Genomic DNA, 18,787 nt, shown 5'->3' with positions numbered 1-18,787 from the left:
TAAAAAAATAACTAAATGAAAATCTAAGACATTAAATATTGTACATGTTCAAATATAGGGATAAACAAAATAATAATACAACTCTACTCTAGTCCACTGTGCGTTAACAAAGGTGGATTTGCAAATTATGGCATGAAAGCAGAGTATAGTGTGTATAAGATTATGGATTTTTGAAAACAATTTTATCAACTGATTGCAATAATGTATACATGCAAAGGCAAATCTAAGATTAAAAGGTAACATTTATTAATGTTAAACTTACATGGACTAGGTAAAAAAGTTATTTGATCTGCACCTATGTATTCAAACTCAAAATGAGCATGCTCGTGTGGCCGGGTTGGTTCAGTGGGTAGAGCAGGCGCACAGATACGGAGAGGCTTATGCCTCGACGCAGAGGTTCAGAGTTTGAGTCCGACCTGTGACGATTTCCTGCATGTCTTCCCCCTCTCTCTCCCCTTTCTCACCTAGCTGTCCTATCGAGTAAAGGCGGAAAAGCCCAAAAACTAATCTTTAAAAAAATAAAAAATGAGTATGCTCAAAGTAACATGCAGTGTGCCTATGGCCAGGCGAAGCAGCCTGTATGTTTTTTTTTCTTCTCATAGAAGCGGTCTCTTCTCTCTACTCTTCTTTCTACCTCTCTCACCCAAGTGAGGGAGCAGTTCCGCTAACGTTGATGTAAATATGCAACTAAATTAGAGAATAAACAGGCATTTTAGTGATATCAAATTCTGAGTCCTGTTTGTCTGAGACCAAGACAAGACAGAGTAAAAAGTAGTACTACAACGCTGACAGGGGCTATCAAACCGGCTCAGCCGACAGGAAGTGGTCGCAGGCCGGGTTGACACTGTAAACAAAGACTGGGAAAGGTGGAGAGCTAAGGGCAAGGCTAAAGCTAACTCCTTATCGGCCTTTTACTACGCAGCATTTTCTTCGCCAATGTACGGTGTCTGGCGGAAAGATTTATAAACTGCGGCTGCGTATCACCACTTATTATTCCATCAGCGAGAGGATGCCTTTCTGCGTAGATTAGGTTCTCCAGTTAGTAACCTTGATCAAGGCACTGGCTCAGATCTGCAGTTGGTCCCCGGGCGCTGTAAATGGCTGCCCACTGCTCCCTTGAGGGATGGGTTAGGAAGAAGGGGTGTGCAAAAAAATCAATTCAAATTCGAATCGAGATTCAAGCTCTACAGATTCAAAATCGATTCATATTTTTTCTTCTTCTCGTTTTTACATTATTGTCCTGAAATGACATTACCTCCCGGTTCCCATAGATGGCGCTGCGTCGAATTCACACTGACGCCTGGGCACTCGTCATAATCAGAAGAAGAACGAGTGCAGCGGAGGTAGTTTAGTCGGCGCAAACAATGGCAAACCTGCTCCATCCTCATTGAAGGCGAGACTTTGGACACATTTCGGCTTTTATAACCTCCAGGGGAAGACGGAACTTGATAGGAATCATGCTATATGCAGGCTTCGCAAAGCGAAAGTTAAGTATTTTGGAAACACCACAAACTTGAGAACTCACATGGTACGGCATCACCCGGAGATTAACATAAAAGACGTGGACGAACAACAACCAAAGTACCGTGCCTGTCAACCAACGCACTCTTTCAATGCTCTAAACTCCCACCGTCAGAGAGTGTGTTCTCAACTGCCGGAGACATCGTAACTGCACAGCGGAGCATGCTCACTCCAAAAACACGTAGACCAGCCTCTGTTTCTGCAAAAGAATATACAGATTCCAGTCAGTGGTGGACTATGAACTGGTCACACACACACGCACGCAATTTTAGGAAGTTCAATGTGCCCAGTCGAGTTCACATTTCAACAGTCAACCTGGTAGCTGAAGTACTCCTTAAACCACATTCAGCAGTATTTTTTGTTTGATCCGAGTACAGCACTTTATAGCTAAATTTAAAAGCTCTTTTTATTTAACAGTTTTATACTTATGATACCATGATACTGAGTAATATCAAACTACATTAAATTTGTTGGGTTTGTTTTCTTTTAAATTGTATTTCTACTGCAATCACATGGGAAAAGTAACTACATTTACATACTGTGAATCGTTTCTTTGAATCGAGAATCGTTTTGGAATCGAAAATCGATACTGAAGCGAATCGTGAGCCTAAAAATCGGAATCGAATCGTGACATTTTCTGAATCGTACACCCCAGAATCTGAGCTGCCGAGGGGGAAAACACCAAGAGGTGGTGCCTTCAGAAACTGAATTATTCTGCAGCAATGGATGTCAGTGTGGACAGTTTTCGCTGGATACTGTCGCCGACAATGACAGCTCTCACAGGGCTGTATGTGAGTTACTGCATGTTTACTTGGACAGAAGTGTGCTGGAGACCACCTTCTTTGTAAACATTACAATGATTTTTGTTTTCATTTTAACCTTCAGTAATATTTGATGTCAATCTCAATAGTGACATCCTATTCAACCAGTCTATATGATAAATTAGTATAAACCACTCAAATGACGTGCTGTCCTGGTTTAAGAGCAATGTTGGCATGCAAGACTAATCAAGTCTGCAAAAGCCCCCAACAGAGGTCAATTAAGAGGTCGACTTCCAGTTGCTGCATGTCCTACATCGCTCTCAGCTCTGGCATAACAGTTGACCTATTGACCTGGACATACATCACTGCAGACTGCTGTGGAATGTTTTCTGGGGAGGAAGTCGTAACTGGTTACTGGGGTGGGGGATTCACATCTCACACCAGGAAATCTGGTCCTGTGTGCAGGAGGAAAACATAATAGCAAGATGTGCGTTCCCTATGAAAGTAAAACATGAATCATTCATGTATGGGGCGGGGGAGAGATTTTAGGCAAAAATGTAGGCCTGCAGATTCCACTTGAGGCCCTCACTAAGTGTCAGAATGATGGCCTGCGTTTTGCCTGAAAGCAAGGAATAAATAATTAATGGGACCACATTGACAAGGCCAAAAACACCACTCTCTGCCTATGCACCAGCCTTTTCACTCACTCGTAAAACCACCTTTAACTCTTCTCTAGGGAGCAGCTCCGCTCTAATGCCACTCTGCCATTAAGGCCCTGACACACCAAGCCAACGGCCGGAGACTACTCTCATCGCCTTTGTCTTGGACAAAAATTAGCACTGGAACACATCGCAGAGACTACAGCCGACGGCCAAGGACCACGTACATTCTGCGCCTACGTGAGAGGAAATAACTCTTCATACCAGCAGGCGGCGGTAATCTATTCGTCATTCAACAAGGGAAACCGGATTACGTTTCTATGATACCCACAACAAACAGCGTTTGCTCGATCAGCGGCAGAACCGAACAGAGCCTACGGTCCCTCTGCTTCAGTCCCCGCCGGGAAGACAGCGGACACTGGGAGATGGCTAACCGGACTGTCCCTGTCAGTTCTTCTCTCTGCGAGTAGTCTCCCCACAGTGGGAGCTACTGGCTCGTTAGCTTGCTAATTTCACCCACCCAACATGCCTTCATCATACTGTTTACAGAAAATTAGCCAAACAAAATTGTCACTTATCTGGCAATAGCAATGTGCTTTCCTTCGATTTGACAAGCGAGTGTGAATTAAACATTAAGTTCTTACATTTTACTAATTTAGAGGCTGACTGGCTGGTAAGCTAGCTTGCTTGCTAGGGGGCTAATTGTTTAGCGGTGCAGGGGGTGCAGAGAGAGATTTTTTACAAAATATCACGGTATCGGATATTGACGTCAGTTTATTTTGTAATATATAGGTATGTAGAGATCTTTTAAAAGACATGTTATTGTAATTGGAATAAATATGCCTACACATGTAGTTATGTCATTGTACGTTTGCCATATTATGGACATAATGTGCAAAAATAGATATTTCAATCGTTCAAACGTGTGTTTTTTTAGAAGAAACATTCAAACATCAATTTTTGACCAGTTTTGACACTCTTATGTGTATTGGATTGATCAGATAAGATGAAAAATGAAAGAAGCCTTGTGTGTGCCTGTCACAGTCTCCAGTTTGTCTTCCTCACCAATCAGATAAATTGGCTGTTCAGCTGACGGCTGACGACGACGGCCTGAAAAAAGGCAGACGCTTGGCAACGGTGCGGGACACACCGCACAAACTAGGCTGACAGTCGGTCTTGGTGTGTCAGGGCCTTCACACACCAATGTATTGATTCCATTGATGCTTTTATTCATTGGCCTCTCTGCACTCATGTCTTAAAGTCTATTTTTTCCCCCTCTAGATTGGTCAGTAGATGAGGAATGTGAGGGTAGTATTTGTTTTATGAACTCAGCTGAGTTCTGAGTTTATTAAGTTCCAATAGGTAGAGCGATTCAAGAATAGGTCTGAATGTAAAAATGATGGACACTTTCTTCTGAAGAACACCAATGAGGTGAATACAGGCAATGGTCTTTATCTGCTGAAAAACTGAACTGGCTCGTGTGAGTATGCTTAGCCTCATGGGACAGTGGATTGACAAAGATTTTAACTTGATAAAAGCAGTGTTACACTCAAAGGATAATATATTAATATTGTATGGGTTTTGTAATGGCCTTTACATTTACATTTCATTTATGTTTAACAAAATGTTTTTGTTGGTCTATGTAGTACTGAAAGATTATTGTCATGAAGTAGGTAACGTTAGTTGTAAACAGGCTAAAAGGGCTTTTGAAGCAGTTATTTTTCATGTGAAAGAAGGATATGTTAAAGGTAACTTTTTAAATTTGTATGATAGAATTTGTGCTCATTGACAGATAGTATAATGAAAGGATAATCACTTTGAAACAGTTCAGTTAACCTACTTTTTTATAATGAAGATTTCTTCGTTTCTCTGTCACACAAAAAAACAAACAAAAAAAAACTAAACATCGGTATCAGTATTGGCCAAATTGTTATTTTAAACATTGGCCCAGAATTTCACAATCAGTGCATAACTAATTCAAATATTTAATTTACTTAAAGTGCTGCTAAAGTAACAGTTTCAATAAGGCTTTAATGAAGGCAATGCATGCATATATTTTATAGGCTTTTAATGATTATTATTCATCATTCATGTGTCTGAATCAATTATGCATCTACTGACACCAAGTTCCAATCTACTATTAGCCTATTTTTTCCCCAACTAATATTAGTATTACCAGCAATGTTGAGTCAACTTAGAGTAGTTCCAATACCAGTATCGGAAATGCTTCCGATACTGCCTAAAATGCTGGCATCGGTATTAGCAAGTATGGAGTCTATGCACGATCCAATACCACGTAATTTAGCACTGAAACATATATACTTTTAAGTAGTTCATTTATGTTCTTTTACCGATTTGACTGCCTGTCAAACTAGATACAAAAAGAAAGTTCTATGGCATTCATTCTCTGTATGCATTTGTTCATGTTTTACAATAGGTGTGAATCTTCAATGATCTTCCGATTCAATTACAATTATCATGCCAGCGATTCGATATCTCGATGCGTCAAATACATTTGTCTGTTAAAGCCATACAGGATATTTAATTCATAGCTTTTCGAGCTTCAAAAACAAAAGTCTGCAGTGCTCTAATACTAAATAAATTGGATACATAAAACTACAGCACTGAGCACATGGCACTTCCTGAATGTGCAAAACATAACAGAATATGTAAACAGAAGAAGGTTGTTAGGCATATATTAAATTGTAAACAGCAATAATCGATTATGGCTTGGCCGATTATCGATGCAGCATCGTCCATGTCCACGAGTCGATGCATCGATTAATTTCAACACCTCTATTTTACAAAGGGTTTAACTTGAGCCAGGCCATACAACAATGATAGCAATCATATCATATCCATACAGGGTTAGTCGTATACAGCGGTTGTATGTATCGGATAATTCAATATAAAAAAAATCCTCAGACGCACAAAAAAGTGTTATGGAAAACACCCTGCACAACTGTATATAGCACAGTATTAAGGTGATGTACATACTAGAGGTGGGAATCACCAGAGCGGGGGGCTCCCCCAACTTATCTACTTCGTCTCGGGTGGTAAGCCGTCCACAAGCCGAGCACATCAAACTGTTTATTGCCCTGCCTCTCGGTGATTATCCCTTACTTGTTGACCTTGTGTCTGTTGCTACCTTTTTTGAGTACCTCTGAAACTTGGCTTCAAGGAAAACGAATGTTGCCAAGGTTTCTATGGTAACACTCCACTTCTTGGCAAGTCTACCGTTGTTTTTTTTTTTTTTTTATTGTCGATGGTTCCAAATCCTACTTTTGGATGCTTACCAACCACCCATGCCCTGTGCAACTTTAGTGTGTTTATAGACAAACGCCAGTTCAACACAGAAAAACCTGGGCAATATTGTTTATATTTTTTTATGGGCATTTACACAAGAAATTACCAAATCTAACAAGAATTATTGTTTCCAAATATTTATCACAAGGTCGCAAACTTAAATAAGTTCCCCTCGCATTGATTACAAGCATTTACTGTATGATTCAGTGCATGAGCACAAGTGACTCAAATAGACTAACCATGAGTCAGGCACATCATAAACAGGAAAAGGCAAGAATCATACCAGCTTTCAGGTTAAACTTCCAGCTGGTTAAGATGAGCAAGCCAAACCCTACCGGGAATTGGGAGACATTTCTACAACTGCTACAACCACAACCCCCTTCTTCCTCTGTAGACCCCTCCCACCCCCCCCCCCCATTCCCCCACACCCCCCTCTCTCACCAGGAGGTAGGTTCACGGCTTCTGGCTAAAATCTGGAACAAAACTATTCTGAACTCAATACATCTAAACTGAATTGTTGTGCTGTGCCATGTGAAACTAGAGACAGTGCTAACCACATGATAGTCTCAAGAACCATTACTCAAGGCTGTCTTTAATCTAACCTTCTCTATTTTTAACCATGTCTTTCAATTGATAATATTTTGTATATGTATGATCTGTAAAGACTTCAGTGACTCTGTTAAATGACTGAAAGGTTTGTAGGGGTGTCTACCTCACCAAATAACATTACCTTTTCACAGAGACTGAATGTGCAATTTTTTCCAGAAGGGCATCCAGTTTTTGAAAATCCAGCAAATCGTTTGACTTGGCATGCATCTTGTAATCCATTTATGAACTCCACTAAACTGAAAGAGAAACCAAAAACGGACAAGAAGGACTACACAGAAGTTTGTTTTTTCGTTTCTCTTATCCAAAACACAGGAGGAATTATTCTTCAGGCTCCAGTATGTATCCCAAAATCCCACAAAACACGGTGATTAATCCTTAGTGTAGTCCAAGCGTTGTTTGAGGGTGGCTGTTCCACAAAAAAGGCCCAAGCCTGGAAACAGTGGGTCCAGGCGGGGAGGAAAGGCTGTTGAAGCCTACAGCCGGCAGGCTGTGTTAGCTGTGTGAACCGGTCCTCTCTCTACCCCATCCCCCTCTCAATAGTACAACGGCCCAGTTGCCACAGGCTCTTCGCTCCATTGTGTGTCCTCTCCAGGGCCTCCCCAACTTAAATGGACACAAGCCGAAACCAAGAAGTAGAGGGGAAGGCGAGAGAGGGGAAAGCGAGAGAGGGCTCCGATAAGATCCAGGAGGAGCACTTTATTCCTCTAGCTCGCTCTCTCACCCTCTCCAGCACACGCAGACCAGCATGCAGTTACTCAACAGTAAAAATGGCTCTGCTGCTTCCTCATTCAGCAGAGCCTCAGCCCACACACTCTCCCTCCCTCCCTCTCTCTCTCCTATGCGCTTGCTCATTCCTCCCCTCCCTCCCCATCAATAGCTTGAGGTCCTTCCTCTCCTTTCTCACACTCTTACACCTTTAACACCCCACCCCCTTCCTGTCTATTCCTCTGTCCATTTCATCTTGCCCCACCCCCTCTCTTGATCTTGTATATGCCTCCCCCACCAATTTAAGGGCTCCCTCATATGTACTCCAGCCTCTCCTCATATACATACTCCCATTTATATTTTGGCTGGACTACTCCAATGCAAAAGAGCATTTTTTTGGGGGGAAACTGTTGAGGAGAAAACACCTGATATTGGGCCACATCAATATTACAAACTCTGCAGTCCCAGAAACACCACATTTAATTCAAGCAGAGACCTTGATCAAGGTTACCAAAACAAGGTCAAAACTATTGGGAAATCTGTCATTATTGCAGTACTGCTATCAAACAAATTCAAACACAAATGTGAACAGTTTAGAAAAGATTCCAAAAAATTAGACTCCTGTGAATAATCTGAATTCAGGACATAACAGGGCAGCATAAAGGCTGTTTTATGCTTCTGCGGAGGCTCCACGCAGAGCTTTCGCCGTAGCCTACGTAAGTGGCCTGATGTTTGTTGTGTGCTGGTGTGTGCGTTGAGCTGGCGTGTGTGTGTGTGTGTGTGTGTGTGTGTGTGTGTGTGTGTGGTAGGGCTGGGCGATATGGAGAAAATCAAATATCATGATATTTTTGACCAAATACCTTGATATCGATACCGCAACGATATTAGAGTGTTGTCTAATGGTGCTTTCGCAAAATATTTACACAACGAGATTTGTGATAAATAATTACCAGTAATGTGGATATAATGACTAAGTGGGTAAAGGCAAACAATAGAACAGTTACAACAATCTGGTAAGTTCAGAAAATGACATAATTGCAATTACAATACTGTAATGCAGACTTTAAAACCTGGAAAAGACGACACTTATGCCGTATTACGCCATCCAAAATCTAAGACGATATCTAGTCTCATATCACGATATCAATATAATATTGATATATTGCCCAACTCTAGTGTGTGGGGAGTGTGTGGTAGAGCGAGGGAGAAGTGAGAGTGACGGCGATTAGCTTCAGAGCGAGTACCGACTGTAGAGTCATAGTGAAAGAAACAAAGTGTCTCCCCTGTGCTTTCTGACCAAGGTGGGACATCTTTAGCAGGAAAAGTTAGCACTCTCCTTGATTTCATGCTGTTTATGGAGAAGGAGAACCAGGAAATGAGTAGGGGGAAATGCAACGCTACCAAGCCACGGCCGAGTGACATGCGTCGCTGCGACGTGTAGTTAAATCTTTCGAGAGGTGCACGTCAGGCTACGGCGTATGGTCCGGCGTCGGTTTGTGTCTTCACGTACCTACGTGCGTAGCAACGGTGTAGATTTTACGCAGAAGCATAAAACAGCCTTAAGGGTCAAGGTGGGGACATGAAGTGATCAAATGTCACAAAAAGAGTGCAAAAGTGTGGGACCACCCACTGTGCCTTCCTGTGGCAGAGTAGCCTCCAGTAATGACAGCACGGTGACCAAACTGCACGGCAGGAAGTACAGAACTCTTTTTTTCAAGTCAGATTTAATCAAGAGATATGACAATAATAAGTAACTTTTTGTTCCATAATTACTACAGAAGTGATAGTAAATGCTGCCTCCTCATAATACATGCCTAAAGCCTACAAAAAGGCCAAAAGGAACAGGAATCTCACTGTGTGATGATTGTAGAATCAGGGAACATATGTACTGTAGGTTGGATATGCATAAGTGATAGTCAGAAATCCCAACTCAAGATGCAATCTCAAGGGACAGATGTGACATACAGTGACCCCGTTTACTCAGCACCAATCATCCAACCTACCTGACACACCAGGCAGATGTCAAGGAACTAGTGGCGATGGAGAAGGCCAAGTGTGGCATTGCCTCACTTGGCCAAAAAGTTGCACTTGAACACACCGCAAAGACTACAGCCGACTGTACGAATTTGCTGTCAGTTAAACACGTTATTAACGGCGTTAACGCAAACCCATTTTAATGCCGTCAATTTTTTTTAATCGGGAGATTAACGTTCTTTTTGGCCTAGCAAACTTTGGAGTTTTTTTTCACATGCTGTTATAACAACTAGTAACGTTAGAAAAACTACAACACCACACCGGATCTAGCTAGACCGGAAACAAAACAACAGACACACTTGTTTGGGCTTGCGAGCCGGCCAAAGAGTAGTACATACCTGCAAACTTGTCGCTTTTCGGTGAAAATCACCGTTTTGAACGGGAAAATGTCATCCACGTGAATCATGTAGATCCAAAGAGTTTTTATTTGGGAGCAAGGGTCCGAGACCCGGTGCTAATACGGCACCAGTGCCTTATCAACCCTTATCTACCAGGACCAAATAGCAACGCTGATTTCGGTGCCTTATTTAGGTGCCACTTAAATGCCTGCGCTTCTCTCTGATGCTCCGAAAACGGACGTTACAGGGAACTGAAACATCACCGCACGGGACGCTAGTCAACACTACACTTAGCAGCAGCCAACATTAACCTACTGTTAGCTAGCAGCTGGAGTAAACACGGTTAAAATGCTGACAGCTAAACGGTGTATAGTGTGACTGTATTTCACTGGAGAGGATTCTAACAGACGGTAGCTGCCGTTGTCTGAAAAACACAGACTCAGCCTCGCCAGCCTCATGGTGCATTCAAAGTTATTGTAAAATACCCTTTTCCCATCCAGTGGTTGTTTTTTTTTGTATTTTACCTCTCTATAGTATAAATAGGTATTTTATACCATTCTGGAGAGTGCTACTTGCCGACCTGTGGATGAAACCAAATCCCAAAAAATTACTACAGCTCTTGCGAAACGGGTAGCAACTAACTGCAGACCTGTCAGCATCGTAGAAGACTCGGGTCTTAAAAGACATACTATGGTTGGCATGTTCTGACCCGTCTCGTTTCCGTCGAGAGGGACAGTAGTTTTCACGGATACACAGCCTGTACAACACGGAGAAAGCAGCCCAACTGGAACTGCTGCAAGGTGCTGCAAACGCTGTCTCATTAACCAGTGATCACTGGACATCAGTGAGTAATCAACATTATTTAGGAGTTACTAAACACTATATTGACTCTGGTAAGGATAGGGATTTTTTTGTTTTTCAGTTAGGTACTTGGAGGAATTGTGGAAGGAGGAACATTTTTCTCTATTCTAATGTCCCTTGGTTTCTTTTTGACCCATTATATATATTATATATTATATAATATATATATATATAAAAAATGTGCGATTAATTGCGAGTTAACTATGACATTAATGCGATTAAATATTTTAATCGTTTGACAGCACTAGCAAAAATAAATCGCTTGAGCTGAACAGCCATTTCAGAATGATCCCTCTCAACAACATCGCCAACGCCAATTTAACACGATAAAAAAGGCAGACGGGGTTGGCGAGTGTGACGAGGCCGACGCTTGTTTATTTACGATCCTCATTAGCTCCTGCATTGTAGCAGCTATTCTGCCTGAGGTCTTTACAACCATCTTTACAATCGGCCAATGCAATAATGAATGTACATCACACACATTACATTCTAAATAGGACATCATAAGACAAAGACTAAACACACACAATTATACGCATCATTTCACAACACATATGACAAAAATAAATACACAGACAAGACGAATAGGACAGCTCCACCAGTGCAGTCAAAGAGCAACTGTGGAGTCTGTTTCACTGAGTGTCTACATATGAAAATATGTACAAAACAAAAACTTTTGATATGGTCTTCTATTTCCCATCATTCTTCAAATACAACACCAACTCAAAACTCACACCTATTCATATCATTGTCACACATTATTCAATACAAGAATCTAAAATCATAATATGACCCATTCTTTACTGTAGTGAAAATTTATCAAAAAACATTTCCCACTCAAGTCTTACAATATCAAAAGCATATGTAATTGAAAAAAGCATGTTGAAAATTGGCAATGCGCCCCTCCCTGTACCAAAAATGTACCGAACTGAACCAAAAACCGTGACATGACCCAAACCGTGGATTTTGTGAACCGTTCCACCCCTACTATTTACCCACTATTAACATACACTACTAGAGGCAAGTTGGCCACTGCCCTCTCAATCAATCTCCTGTGCATGCAAACAGGCACACACACCCACTTATTTTCAAAATTAGTCAGAACCCCAAGAGATCAGGAGAGTAAAGAGCAACCCAGTACAATGTATACTCAGGTGACTGGTGAGTGCAATGCACAATGTTGGTTTTCCCAAATTAAACAAGCAGTAGCTCATCTGTGCTGCAGTAAGACACTGACGGTGTCCTCACAGACCCACTTCCCTGTCCACGTGCCATATGCACCATTCCCAAATACAATAAAGCAGCTGCCAAAGTGACAAAGCTCCAACCTACAGCAATTCAGAGGAGGCCAAACCGATGGCCCTGTCCCTTGAATAGTGGGGGGAGATCGTATTCAGACACAGGGAAGGAGGGAGGGATGATAGCGAGAGGAGGGGGGAATGCGAAGGAGAGGGTTGCATTAAGACTGGGGGTTGGGTCAGACGGAGAGGCAGCAGTGCACACAGATATGAGACTCTGCGAGAAAGTCTGAGGCGCTTCCATTAATCATCAAGGGCCTCACGCACAAAACGGGGCTGAAAATGTGCGTACGCCACTTCCCACACAAAGGTTGGGGGGGAGTAAAAAACAAACTTGATGGGAGAATGTGCGGTCCTCCACGCAAACTCTGACCCATGTGTACGCACATTTTGGAGACAATGGGAATTGGTGACGCAGATGGTGAGGTGGTGAACTGAAGTCAGACTGCAGAAAGTACATGCGGGAATAACTGTTACTTGTAATATTTTCAAGTATTGATGCCTCACACACATTGTTTCACTCCATATCATCCACGTTATCATGAAGATTAAATCCAGCAGTGTTATTTGCGCTTGTGCTGAGTGATAATTGTTCCATAAGCACCTTGCAAAATCCAACTCAAATCTTAAATAAAAATATGTTCTTAATATTTAAATCGGCGCTGTCTCACCGCTACGAAGCGCAGGAGGAGATTGCCCGACTGCACGGAATACAGGATAGCATCAAATACCCTAGCATTAGATAACTGCAAATTAAATGTGTAAATAACTAAATATCTGTCTTTAATACTGTGCATATATCATCAAATGTCAAAGTCGAGAAATACAGCTGTTAATCTCTCACGCAAAAGTTACACTTAATGTCCTCGTTATCGGTTCAAACTTTAATACTGTCCGTGACAAAACCTGCATGAAGAAAAGTGTGTCTGCCTATTAGACTTTCGTCTACAAATTGTATCTCGGGGGTGGGGATACCACTAGTTGATTTTGGCAAGGTGTAATTGTTGTAAACATAAATAAATAAAAAATAAAAATACTGGTGTGACCCCGTGCGTAATGCTGCATGATGGCACTGCTGGCACTGCAGGAGGACTACTCCAATGGAAGAATCTGGAGAGAAAGAGACTTCTGGGACCATGACGATGCTAATATGCCGATTTAGATTCCCTAAAGCTGCGCTCTTAGATCTATGTACTGAATTGGGTCTAGTTGCGAGGGCAACGCGCCAAAACCGTGCCATCCCGGTCCAAATACAGGTCCTCGCCACTCTGGCAGCAACCGGCTGTTTCCAGCGGTAAATGGCAGACAGCTAAGTGTTTTATATAAATATTACGGCTGTTAAACAATAAATACAATTTTAATCGCGATTAATCACTGACAAACATTAATCGCATGTTTTATCACATGATTAAAATTATTTATTTACTATTATTTTGCATTTCAGAACAGTTTTTAAGTACATATTAACAATGGAAAGCAATTCTTACCAGTGTATCTTGATTGGGAATCAAATGAATGCAAAGAAAGTTACTTTATGAACTTGATTTTAAGATTTGTATTTGTTTATTATTTATTTATTTACTGTAAACAAAAGAAAAAAAATGTGTGAATCTAGTCACACATTTGAATCTAGAGTCAATATAGTGGGCAGTAACTGCAGTAATAATTTTGATTACTCACTGACGTCCACAATGTGCATATGGCTTTCGACCCGTCCGGCAGTTTTGGAAAATAAAACGCGCCATTCAGAATTGTGTTGCTGCTGTCTTTCTCAATCATGCCTGCAGCCTGCAGCAGCAGGATGTGTTGTTACGAGGAAGTATGGCAAAGTGCGGCAAAGGGTCAAAATAGTAGCCCGTTAGGCACGACGCGAAGCTGAGTGAAGTGAAAATAAATTAATAAATGGCGGCATGCGATTAATGCAATTTAAAAAAAATTACCGCGTTATGCTCGGCCCTTAATCGCATTGCGATTAAAACGTTAATGCTGACAGCCCTAACAAATATTAAATATAATCTTTATCACTGAGGCTTGTTTGGATATAATACATAGTTCTGTTAAATCTTATCATAAAGGTCTGGCATATCGAAGCTGTCCCCGAGTGCCGTAATGCCTGCCGTTTTGGACAGCATTATTAATATAGGTAGTCTATAGATCAGGTTTCCCTACACTGTGCGAGAACAGGCCGAAATTATAAATCAATTTACAGCAATTCCCGAGCGTGAGAAGTTTTTTTGCTTTCCCCCCGCCAGTTGTCATGATTCGGCGTAATGAAAGAACAACTGCCAGGGTAATTAACATATTGATCAGCATTCATGAGGTGCTTTGCATTCTTCGCTAGTGAAACGTGTCGTAAAGACTTCTATAGTATATTGTCTAGACTGATGCTACAGTCAGTCTTATTACTAGATCCAGGATGAAGGAATATGTGAAGCCAAATTAAAGGGGCACTCGGCCAATTTTACACATGAAGTACAGTTTTGGGGAGTACTATTCAGCCAGTGAAATCAGTTGTATCATATTTTTTGTGGCTCAGGAGGGAGCTTAACATTTTTAAACAAAAAGTCTGTGTTTGAAAGAAGTGTGTATTTAAGAGGCAGGGGGGACTACTTAAAAAAAGCTTGACCCATGCTAGAGACTAAAATTCAGGATCTCTCTGCTTCTTCCATTTTAACCAGTCTCTTATAAGTCCTCCAGCTTTATGGTAGTGCATACTGTACTAATTCACTGAGCTTCGACGGAGAATTGTTTTGGGATTTCCCAGGCTTAAAAGCAGAATTAGTGGAATTTTTAAATGAAATGAAAATCGAAAAACATTTTCAAAACTTGCAGATACAACCTTAATATTAGATCTGAGCAGCATAAGGTAAAAAAAAAAAAAAACATGCAAAACCTTGTATCAAAATAGTCCTTAAAGTTGCTACTACTGCAAATAAATATCTGTATCCATAAATGTAAAAAATTAGACTTAACGCACTCAACTCTGAAACTTAAAAGACTTTGAGGACTGGGTGCTGGACCCTTAATGTGGATAATAATATACAAAATGGTACTTTGGACAGCACTCCAATTAATACTTTTTTCTATTGAACACCATAAATGAAATGGGTCACTCGTGGTGACTAATCTACAGAGAATTGTCACCGAAACCTGCAGCTCCCCTCAGCTTTATAGCGAGTTTCAGCTCATTCAAACTTTACTTATTTGATTTACTCTCACCGCTCTCATAGCCTTGTTTTCGGCCGTAGTTTACAGTGAAAAGACTCTAAGGGGTTTTTACACACCTGAAAGTCCGAACCAAGGCCTGAACGAATGTCCATGTTTTTGTTACATTATTGGATCCAGTGGTTTTCACATTGCACTAATGAGACAACACTAAAGACCTTTACGTGACGTACCTACTGTCCCTTCGTCATCACCTATGTGGGTTGCGCTTATACTTGACGTTGACTTGATTATAGACAGGCTTCCTCGCCCTCTTGTATCCTCTTTAGTGACAGAGTTTTTTCCAACTGACTCCTGGGGGCTGTTTCACAAAAGCAGAATTTATAAATCCAGGATAACAGATAAAGCGAGGCTTGACCTAGTCTAATCTGTGCAGCCTGGCTTTGTGCGTTTCACGAAGGACAAGCCTGGCTGAGCAGGAGCGACTAGATCGATAGATGAGTGTTCACGGCTTTCCGCGAGGTCGATAATAGATTTACTGATGCTGAAATGGAGAATACGCATTGTTCATACTTTATATAGAGTGAGCAGCAGCTTCTTGTGGAAGTATGATAACGTGAAACACATTTGTAAAAAGAAACACGACCGCTGTAATGAAACAGCGAGAGAAAGCGTGGCAGACGATCGCGGACCGACACAATGTGTATGTAGCCTAAAAATATACATTTATTGACCACTGCTCTGAATTGAAACCGTCATAATCATACCATTCAAGGATTAGGCTACTAATCATTTGCACATATTAACCGTTGTACTCTTTGCCTTAAAAGTAAACAGAAGATAATGTTCCTCAGGAAATTTACCAAGAAGATCAAAAGAATTTTTTTTTTTACGTTTTTAAAGTCCCTCTGAATATACTGTCCTTGGTCAGCCATATTATGGAATAGTGAATCGGCCTCTGAAAATTACATGGGTGGCAAACAAGCAAACAGGAACTGGTGATTGGTGTGAGATTAGCTGATTCTAATGACATTAGCCTTAATTAATATGGGCCTTGAAAGTGGACCATCATTTGTGGTATTAAAAATGAAAAAAAAAAAAAAAATGTAGGTATTAGTTGAAAAAGCAATAGAATTTTTTAGTCATTACAAAATGATAAAAAAGTAGTCAATATTTTCTATTGCATTCCAAACATGCCACAATATGACAAAGACGCACGTTTTCATGTGGCCGAAGTGAAAACAAAAATTAGTTAATTCTGCAGTAGCAGCATTAACAGAGTGCTAGTACGCCTAATGGAACTCCTGCCAATGATTCAAAAGTGGTAAATGAAGCACATACACTCACACTATATCATATATTTTGTTTGCTCGATCATTTGTTCCCTGACCACACGCTCCTTTTCATTTAGAGGTCATTCACAACTAGGCCAAGGATGGTGTTACCATGGTTACTAAACCAGAGAGAACAGAACCAAAAAAGGAATTAAAAAAAAAAAAAAAAACAGGGGCGATAAAAGTATTAATTACCAAAATTACAGCCAAAAATAAGTCATTTCTAAGTCTGTAGATTAAGTGGCAGACATGCACATTTTCCTGGCTGGCCATTTTTAGACACCCTGAAATGTTGTAGGTAGTTAATCGCTTTTTAAAATGGAAAACCAACAATAATTACATACTAGTATTTTGAGGTACAGTATGTAATTAAAAGCTCAGCTCTGGTATCGGCAAGCACTCTGACTCTTGTCTCTTTAAAAACTTGATCTATTTCAACTAGGGAAATTAATTTGCGGTAATGGTACCTATTTATAGCTCACCCTTCTGAGTTTGTTTGATCTACTGCTCACCTGGTAACTGCATGCCCTTTGACCCAATTTGTCCTCTTTATTTACACACTTGGTGGCATGGTGTAGCACTGTCTGCATCTTCTATATCTTATCACTGTATAACACACTAATCACAAAACTGACCTATAGCTTGGGTATGCATAACAGATTGCCAATATATAGTTTAAGGAAAATGGTAGATAAAAGGTATATGCTAGGTAACAAGTTAGCTACAGTAGCCCTATAGGTTTAAACTGCTTCAATCTGTGTGCACCTTTAGGCAAAGAAGCCTATCCAAACAAGCGTGACTGCAGGTGGGCTAGTCATTAGATAGATCTATGTTGTTACACATTGTGCTTCCAACTACTATAGCGATGTTAAAGCATTAACAATTTAAAATCGGTTTCACGCCTGTAAAATTGAGGATTTGTCCTACAAGGAAAACAACAGGCATGGACAGTACGCTATGTAACGTAAACGGGCCTCTGCATGAGTAATCTGTTTGAACACACCAGTCGGCTGAATGCCACTGCTTTATGTCTGCCCCCCTCCATATTAGTCATACAAACAGTACCGATCCAAACACATCTGTGTGGGATAGATATAATTACCAGTTGGTGGTGAATCAAAATATACATTGCGAAGTAAAGACTGCTGGCGAGCGACCATCGTCGAGCAGCCAAAATCCTAACGTTAGGCCACAGGGCAAAGATTATTGCCTGGGTTTCGTAATGGACGTCAGTGCTATGCATAGCAGAGCTGAAAGCGTACGAAGATACATATTGTTTCCAAGATCATGACAGTAAGCTTTGGAAAATGAACTGTACAGTTATGTTTTGTGATATCTACTCCTTTGAATGCATTCTCATGAAATAGCCTCTGTCTGAGTGTGCGCCATCATCACCATGACGGCGTCACCGTCTCCCACAACACAAGACAGTCGACGAGCAAATTAGCAATTGATGCCCAACACTGTGGTCGTAGCAGCATTTGTCGGGCTATTAGCAGCGTATTTGTGGCCAGCAGTGAGTGAGACAGGCAAGGGATGTCAGATAGACACACAATGTAGATGCGGTTATTGTGTCTTGTGATAGACAACTGCCAACTAGCTTTAGCTAGCAAGCTAGCTAGTTAGCCAGAACAGGCCGCCGTGCAAGTGAACGGTCTCAGTGGGCGCCGGGCATCAGAGCTACCTCTCAAGTCTTTACACTGCTGTTACCGTGTCTCCTGCTGTCTACTCATTCGGTTTCCTGAGACAACATAACTGGCAGAATAATGTTTGAATCAACGGCGTTTACCTGGGTTTATCAGGTTGCCAGGGCGCGCGGGATCTTTCTCTCCGAGGATCCTGAACACCTCTCGTTGTCGATGACGTCACGCGTAGGTCTTTCGCTGAGGACGTAAGAGCGTGTTACGTCTGGCAAATATCTGTGCACCAGGCAAAAACTGGCAAAACACTTATGAACGCCGACAGGACATTTGGGCACAAAGCTACAATGGAAAAACATAAGTGAAAGTTTAAAAAATTCTGTTCCCAAATATGTTCCCAAAAGTAACCATTTGTCTTAAGAAGCGGTGTCTTCTCTTCTCTATTTTTGATTAGATTCTAGATATCCCAAGAGTAAATAAAACAAGTGAAAACAGATGCACCAAAAAAAAAAAAAAAGGAGTTCAAAAATGTTGGAAGATACAGTAAAAATTAGGT

The 18,787-nt window shown here is 41.1% G+C and overlaps 1 protein-coding gene across 3 annotated transcripts in view; it reads right to left on the bottom strand.

Moving 5' to 3' along the window:
- Positions 1-18,484, bottom strand: part of brd4 (bromodomain containing 4) — a 38,470-nt gene extending 19,986 nt beyond the window's left edge. For 2 of the 3 annotated variants that reach the window (XM_078270532.1, XM_078270533.1), the window contains exon 1: positions 6,978-7,648. In XM_078270532.1, the coding sequence (XP_078126658.1) occupies positions 6,978-7,075 (98 nt within the window). In that variant the 5' untranslated portion in view covers positions 7,076-7,648. Of the gene's footprint in view, positions 1-6,977; positions 7,649-18,380 lie in introns of those variants that run through there. The other variant, XM_078270534.1, reaches the window with a different exon arrangement.
- Between the last annotated feature and the right edge of the window lie 303 nt (positions 18,485-18,787).

The sequence above is a fragment of the Sander vitreus genome, chromosome 15, assembly GCF_031162955.1.
Source record: "Sander vitreus isolate 19-12246 chromosome 15, sanVit1, whole genome shotgun sequence".
Lineage (NCBI taxonomy): Eukaryota > Metazoa > Chordata > Actinopteri > Perciformes > Percidae > Sander > Sander vitreus.
Note: the sequence above shows the minus strand (reverse complement) of the source record. Positions and strands in the feature narration are given on the sequence as shown.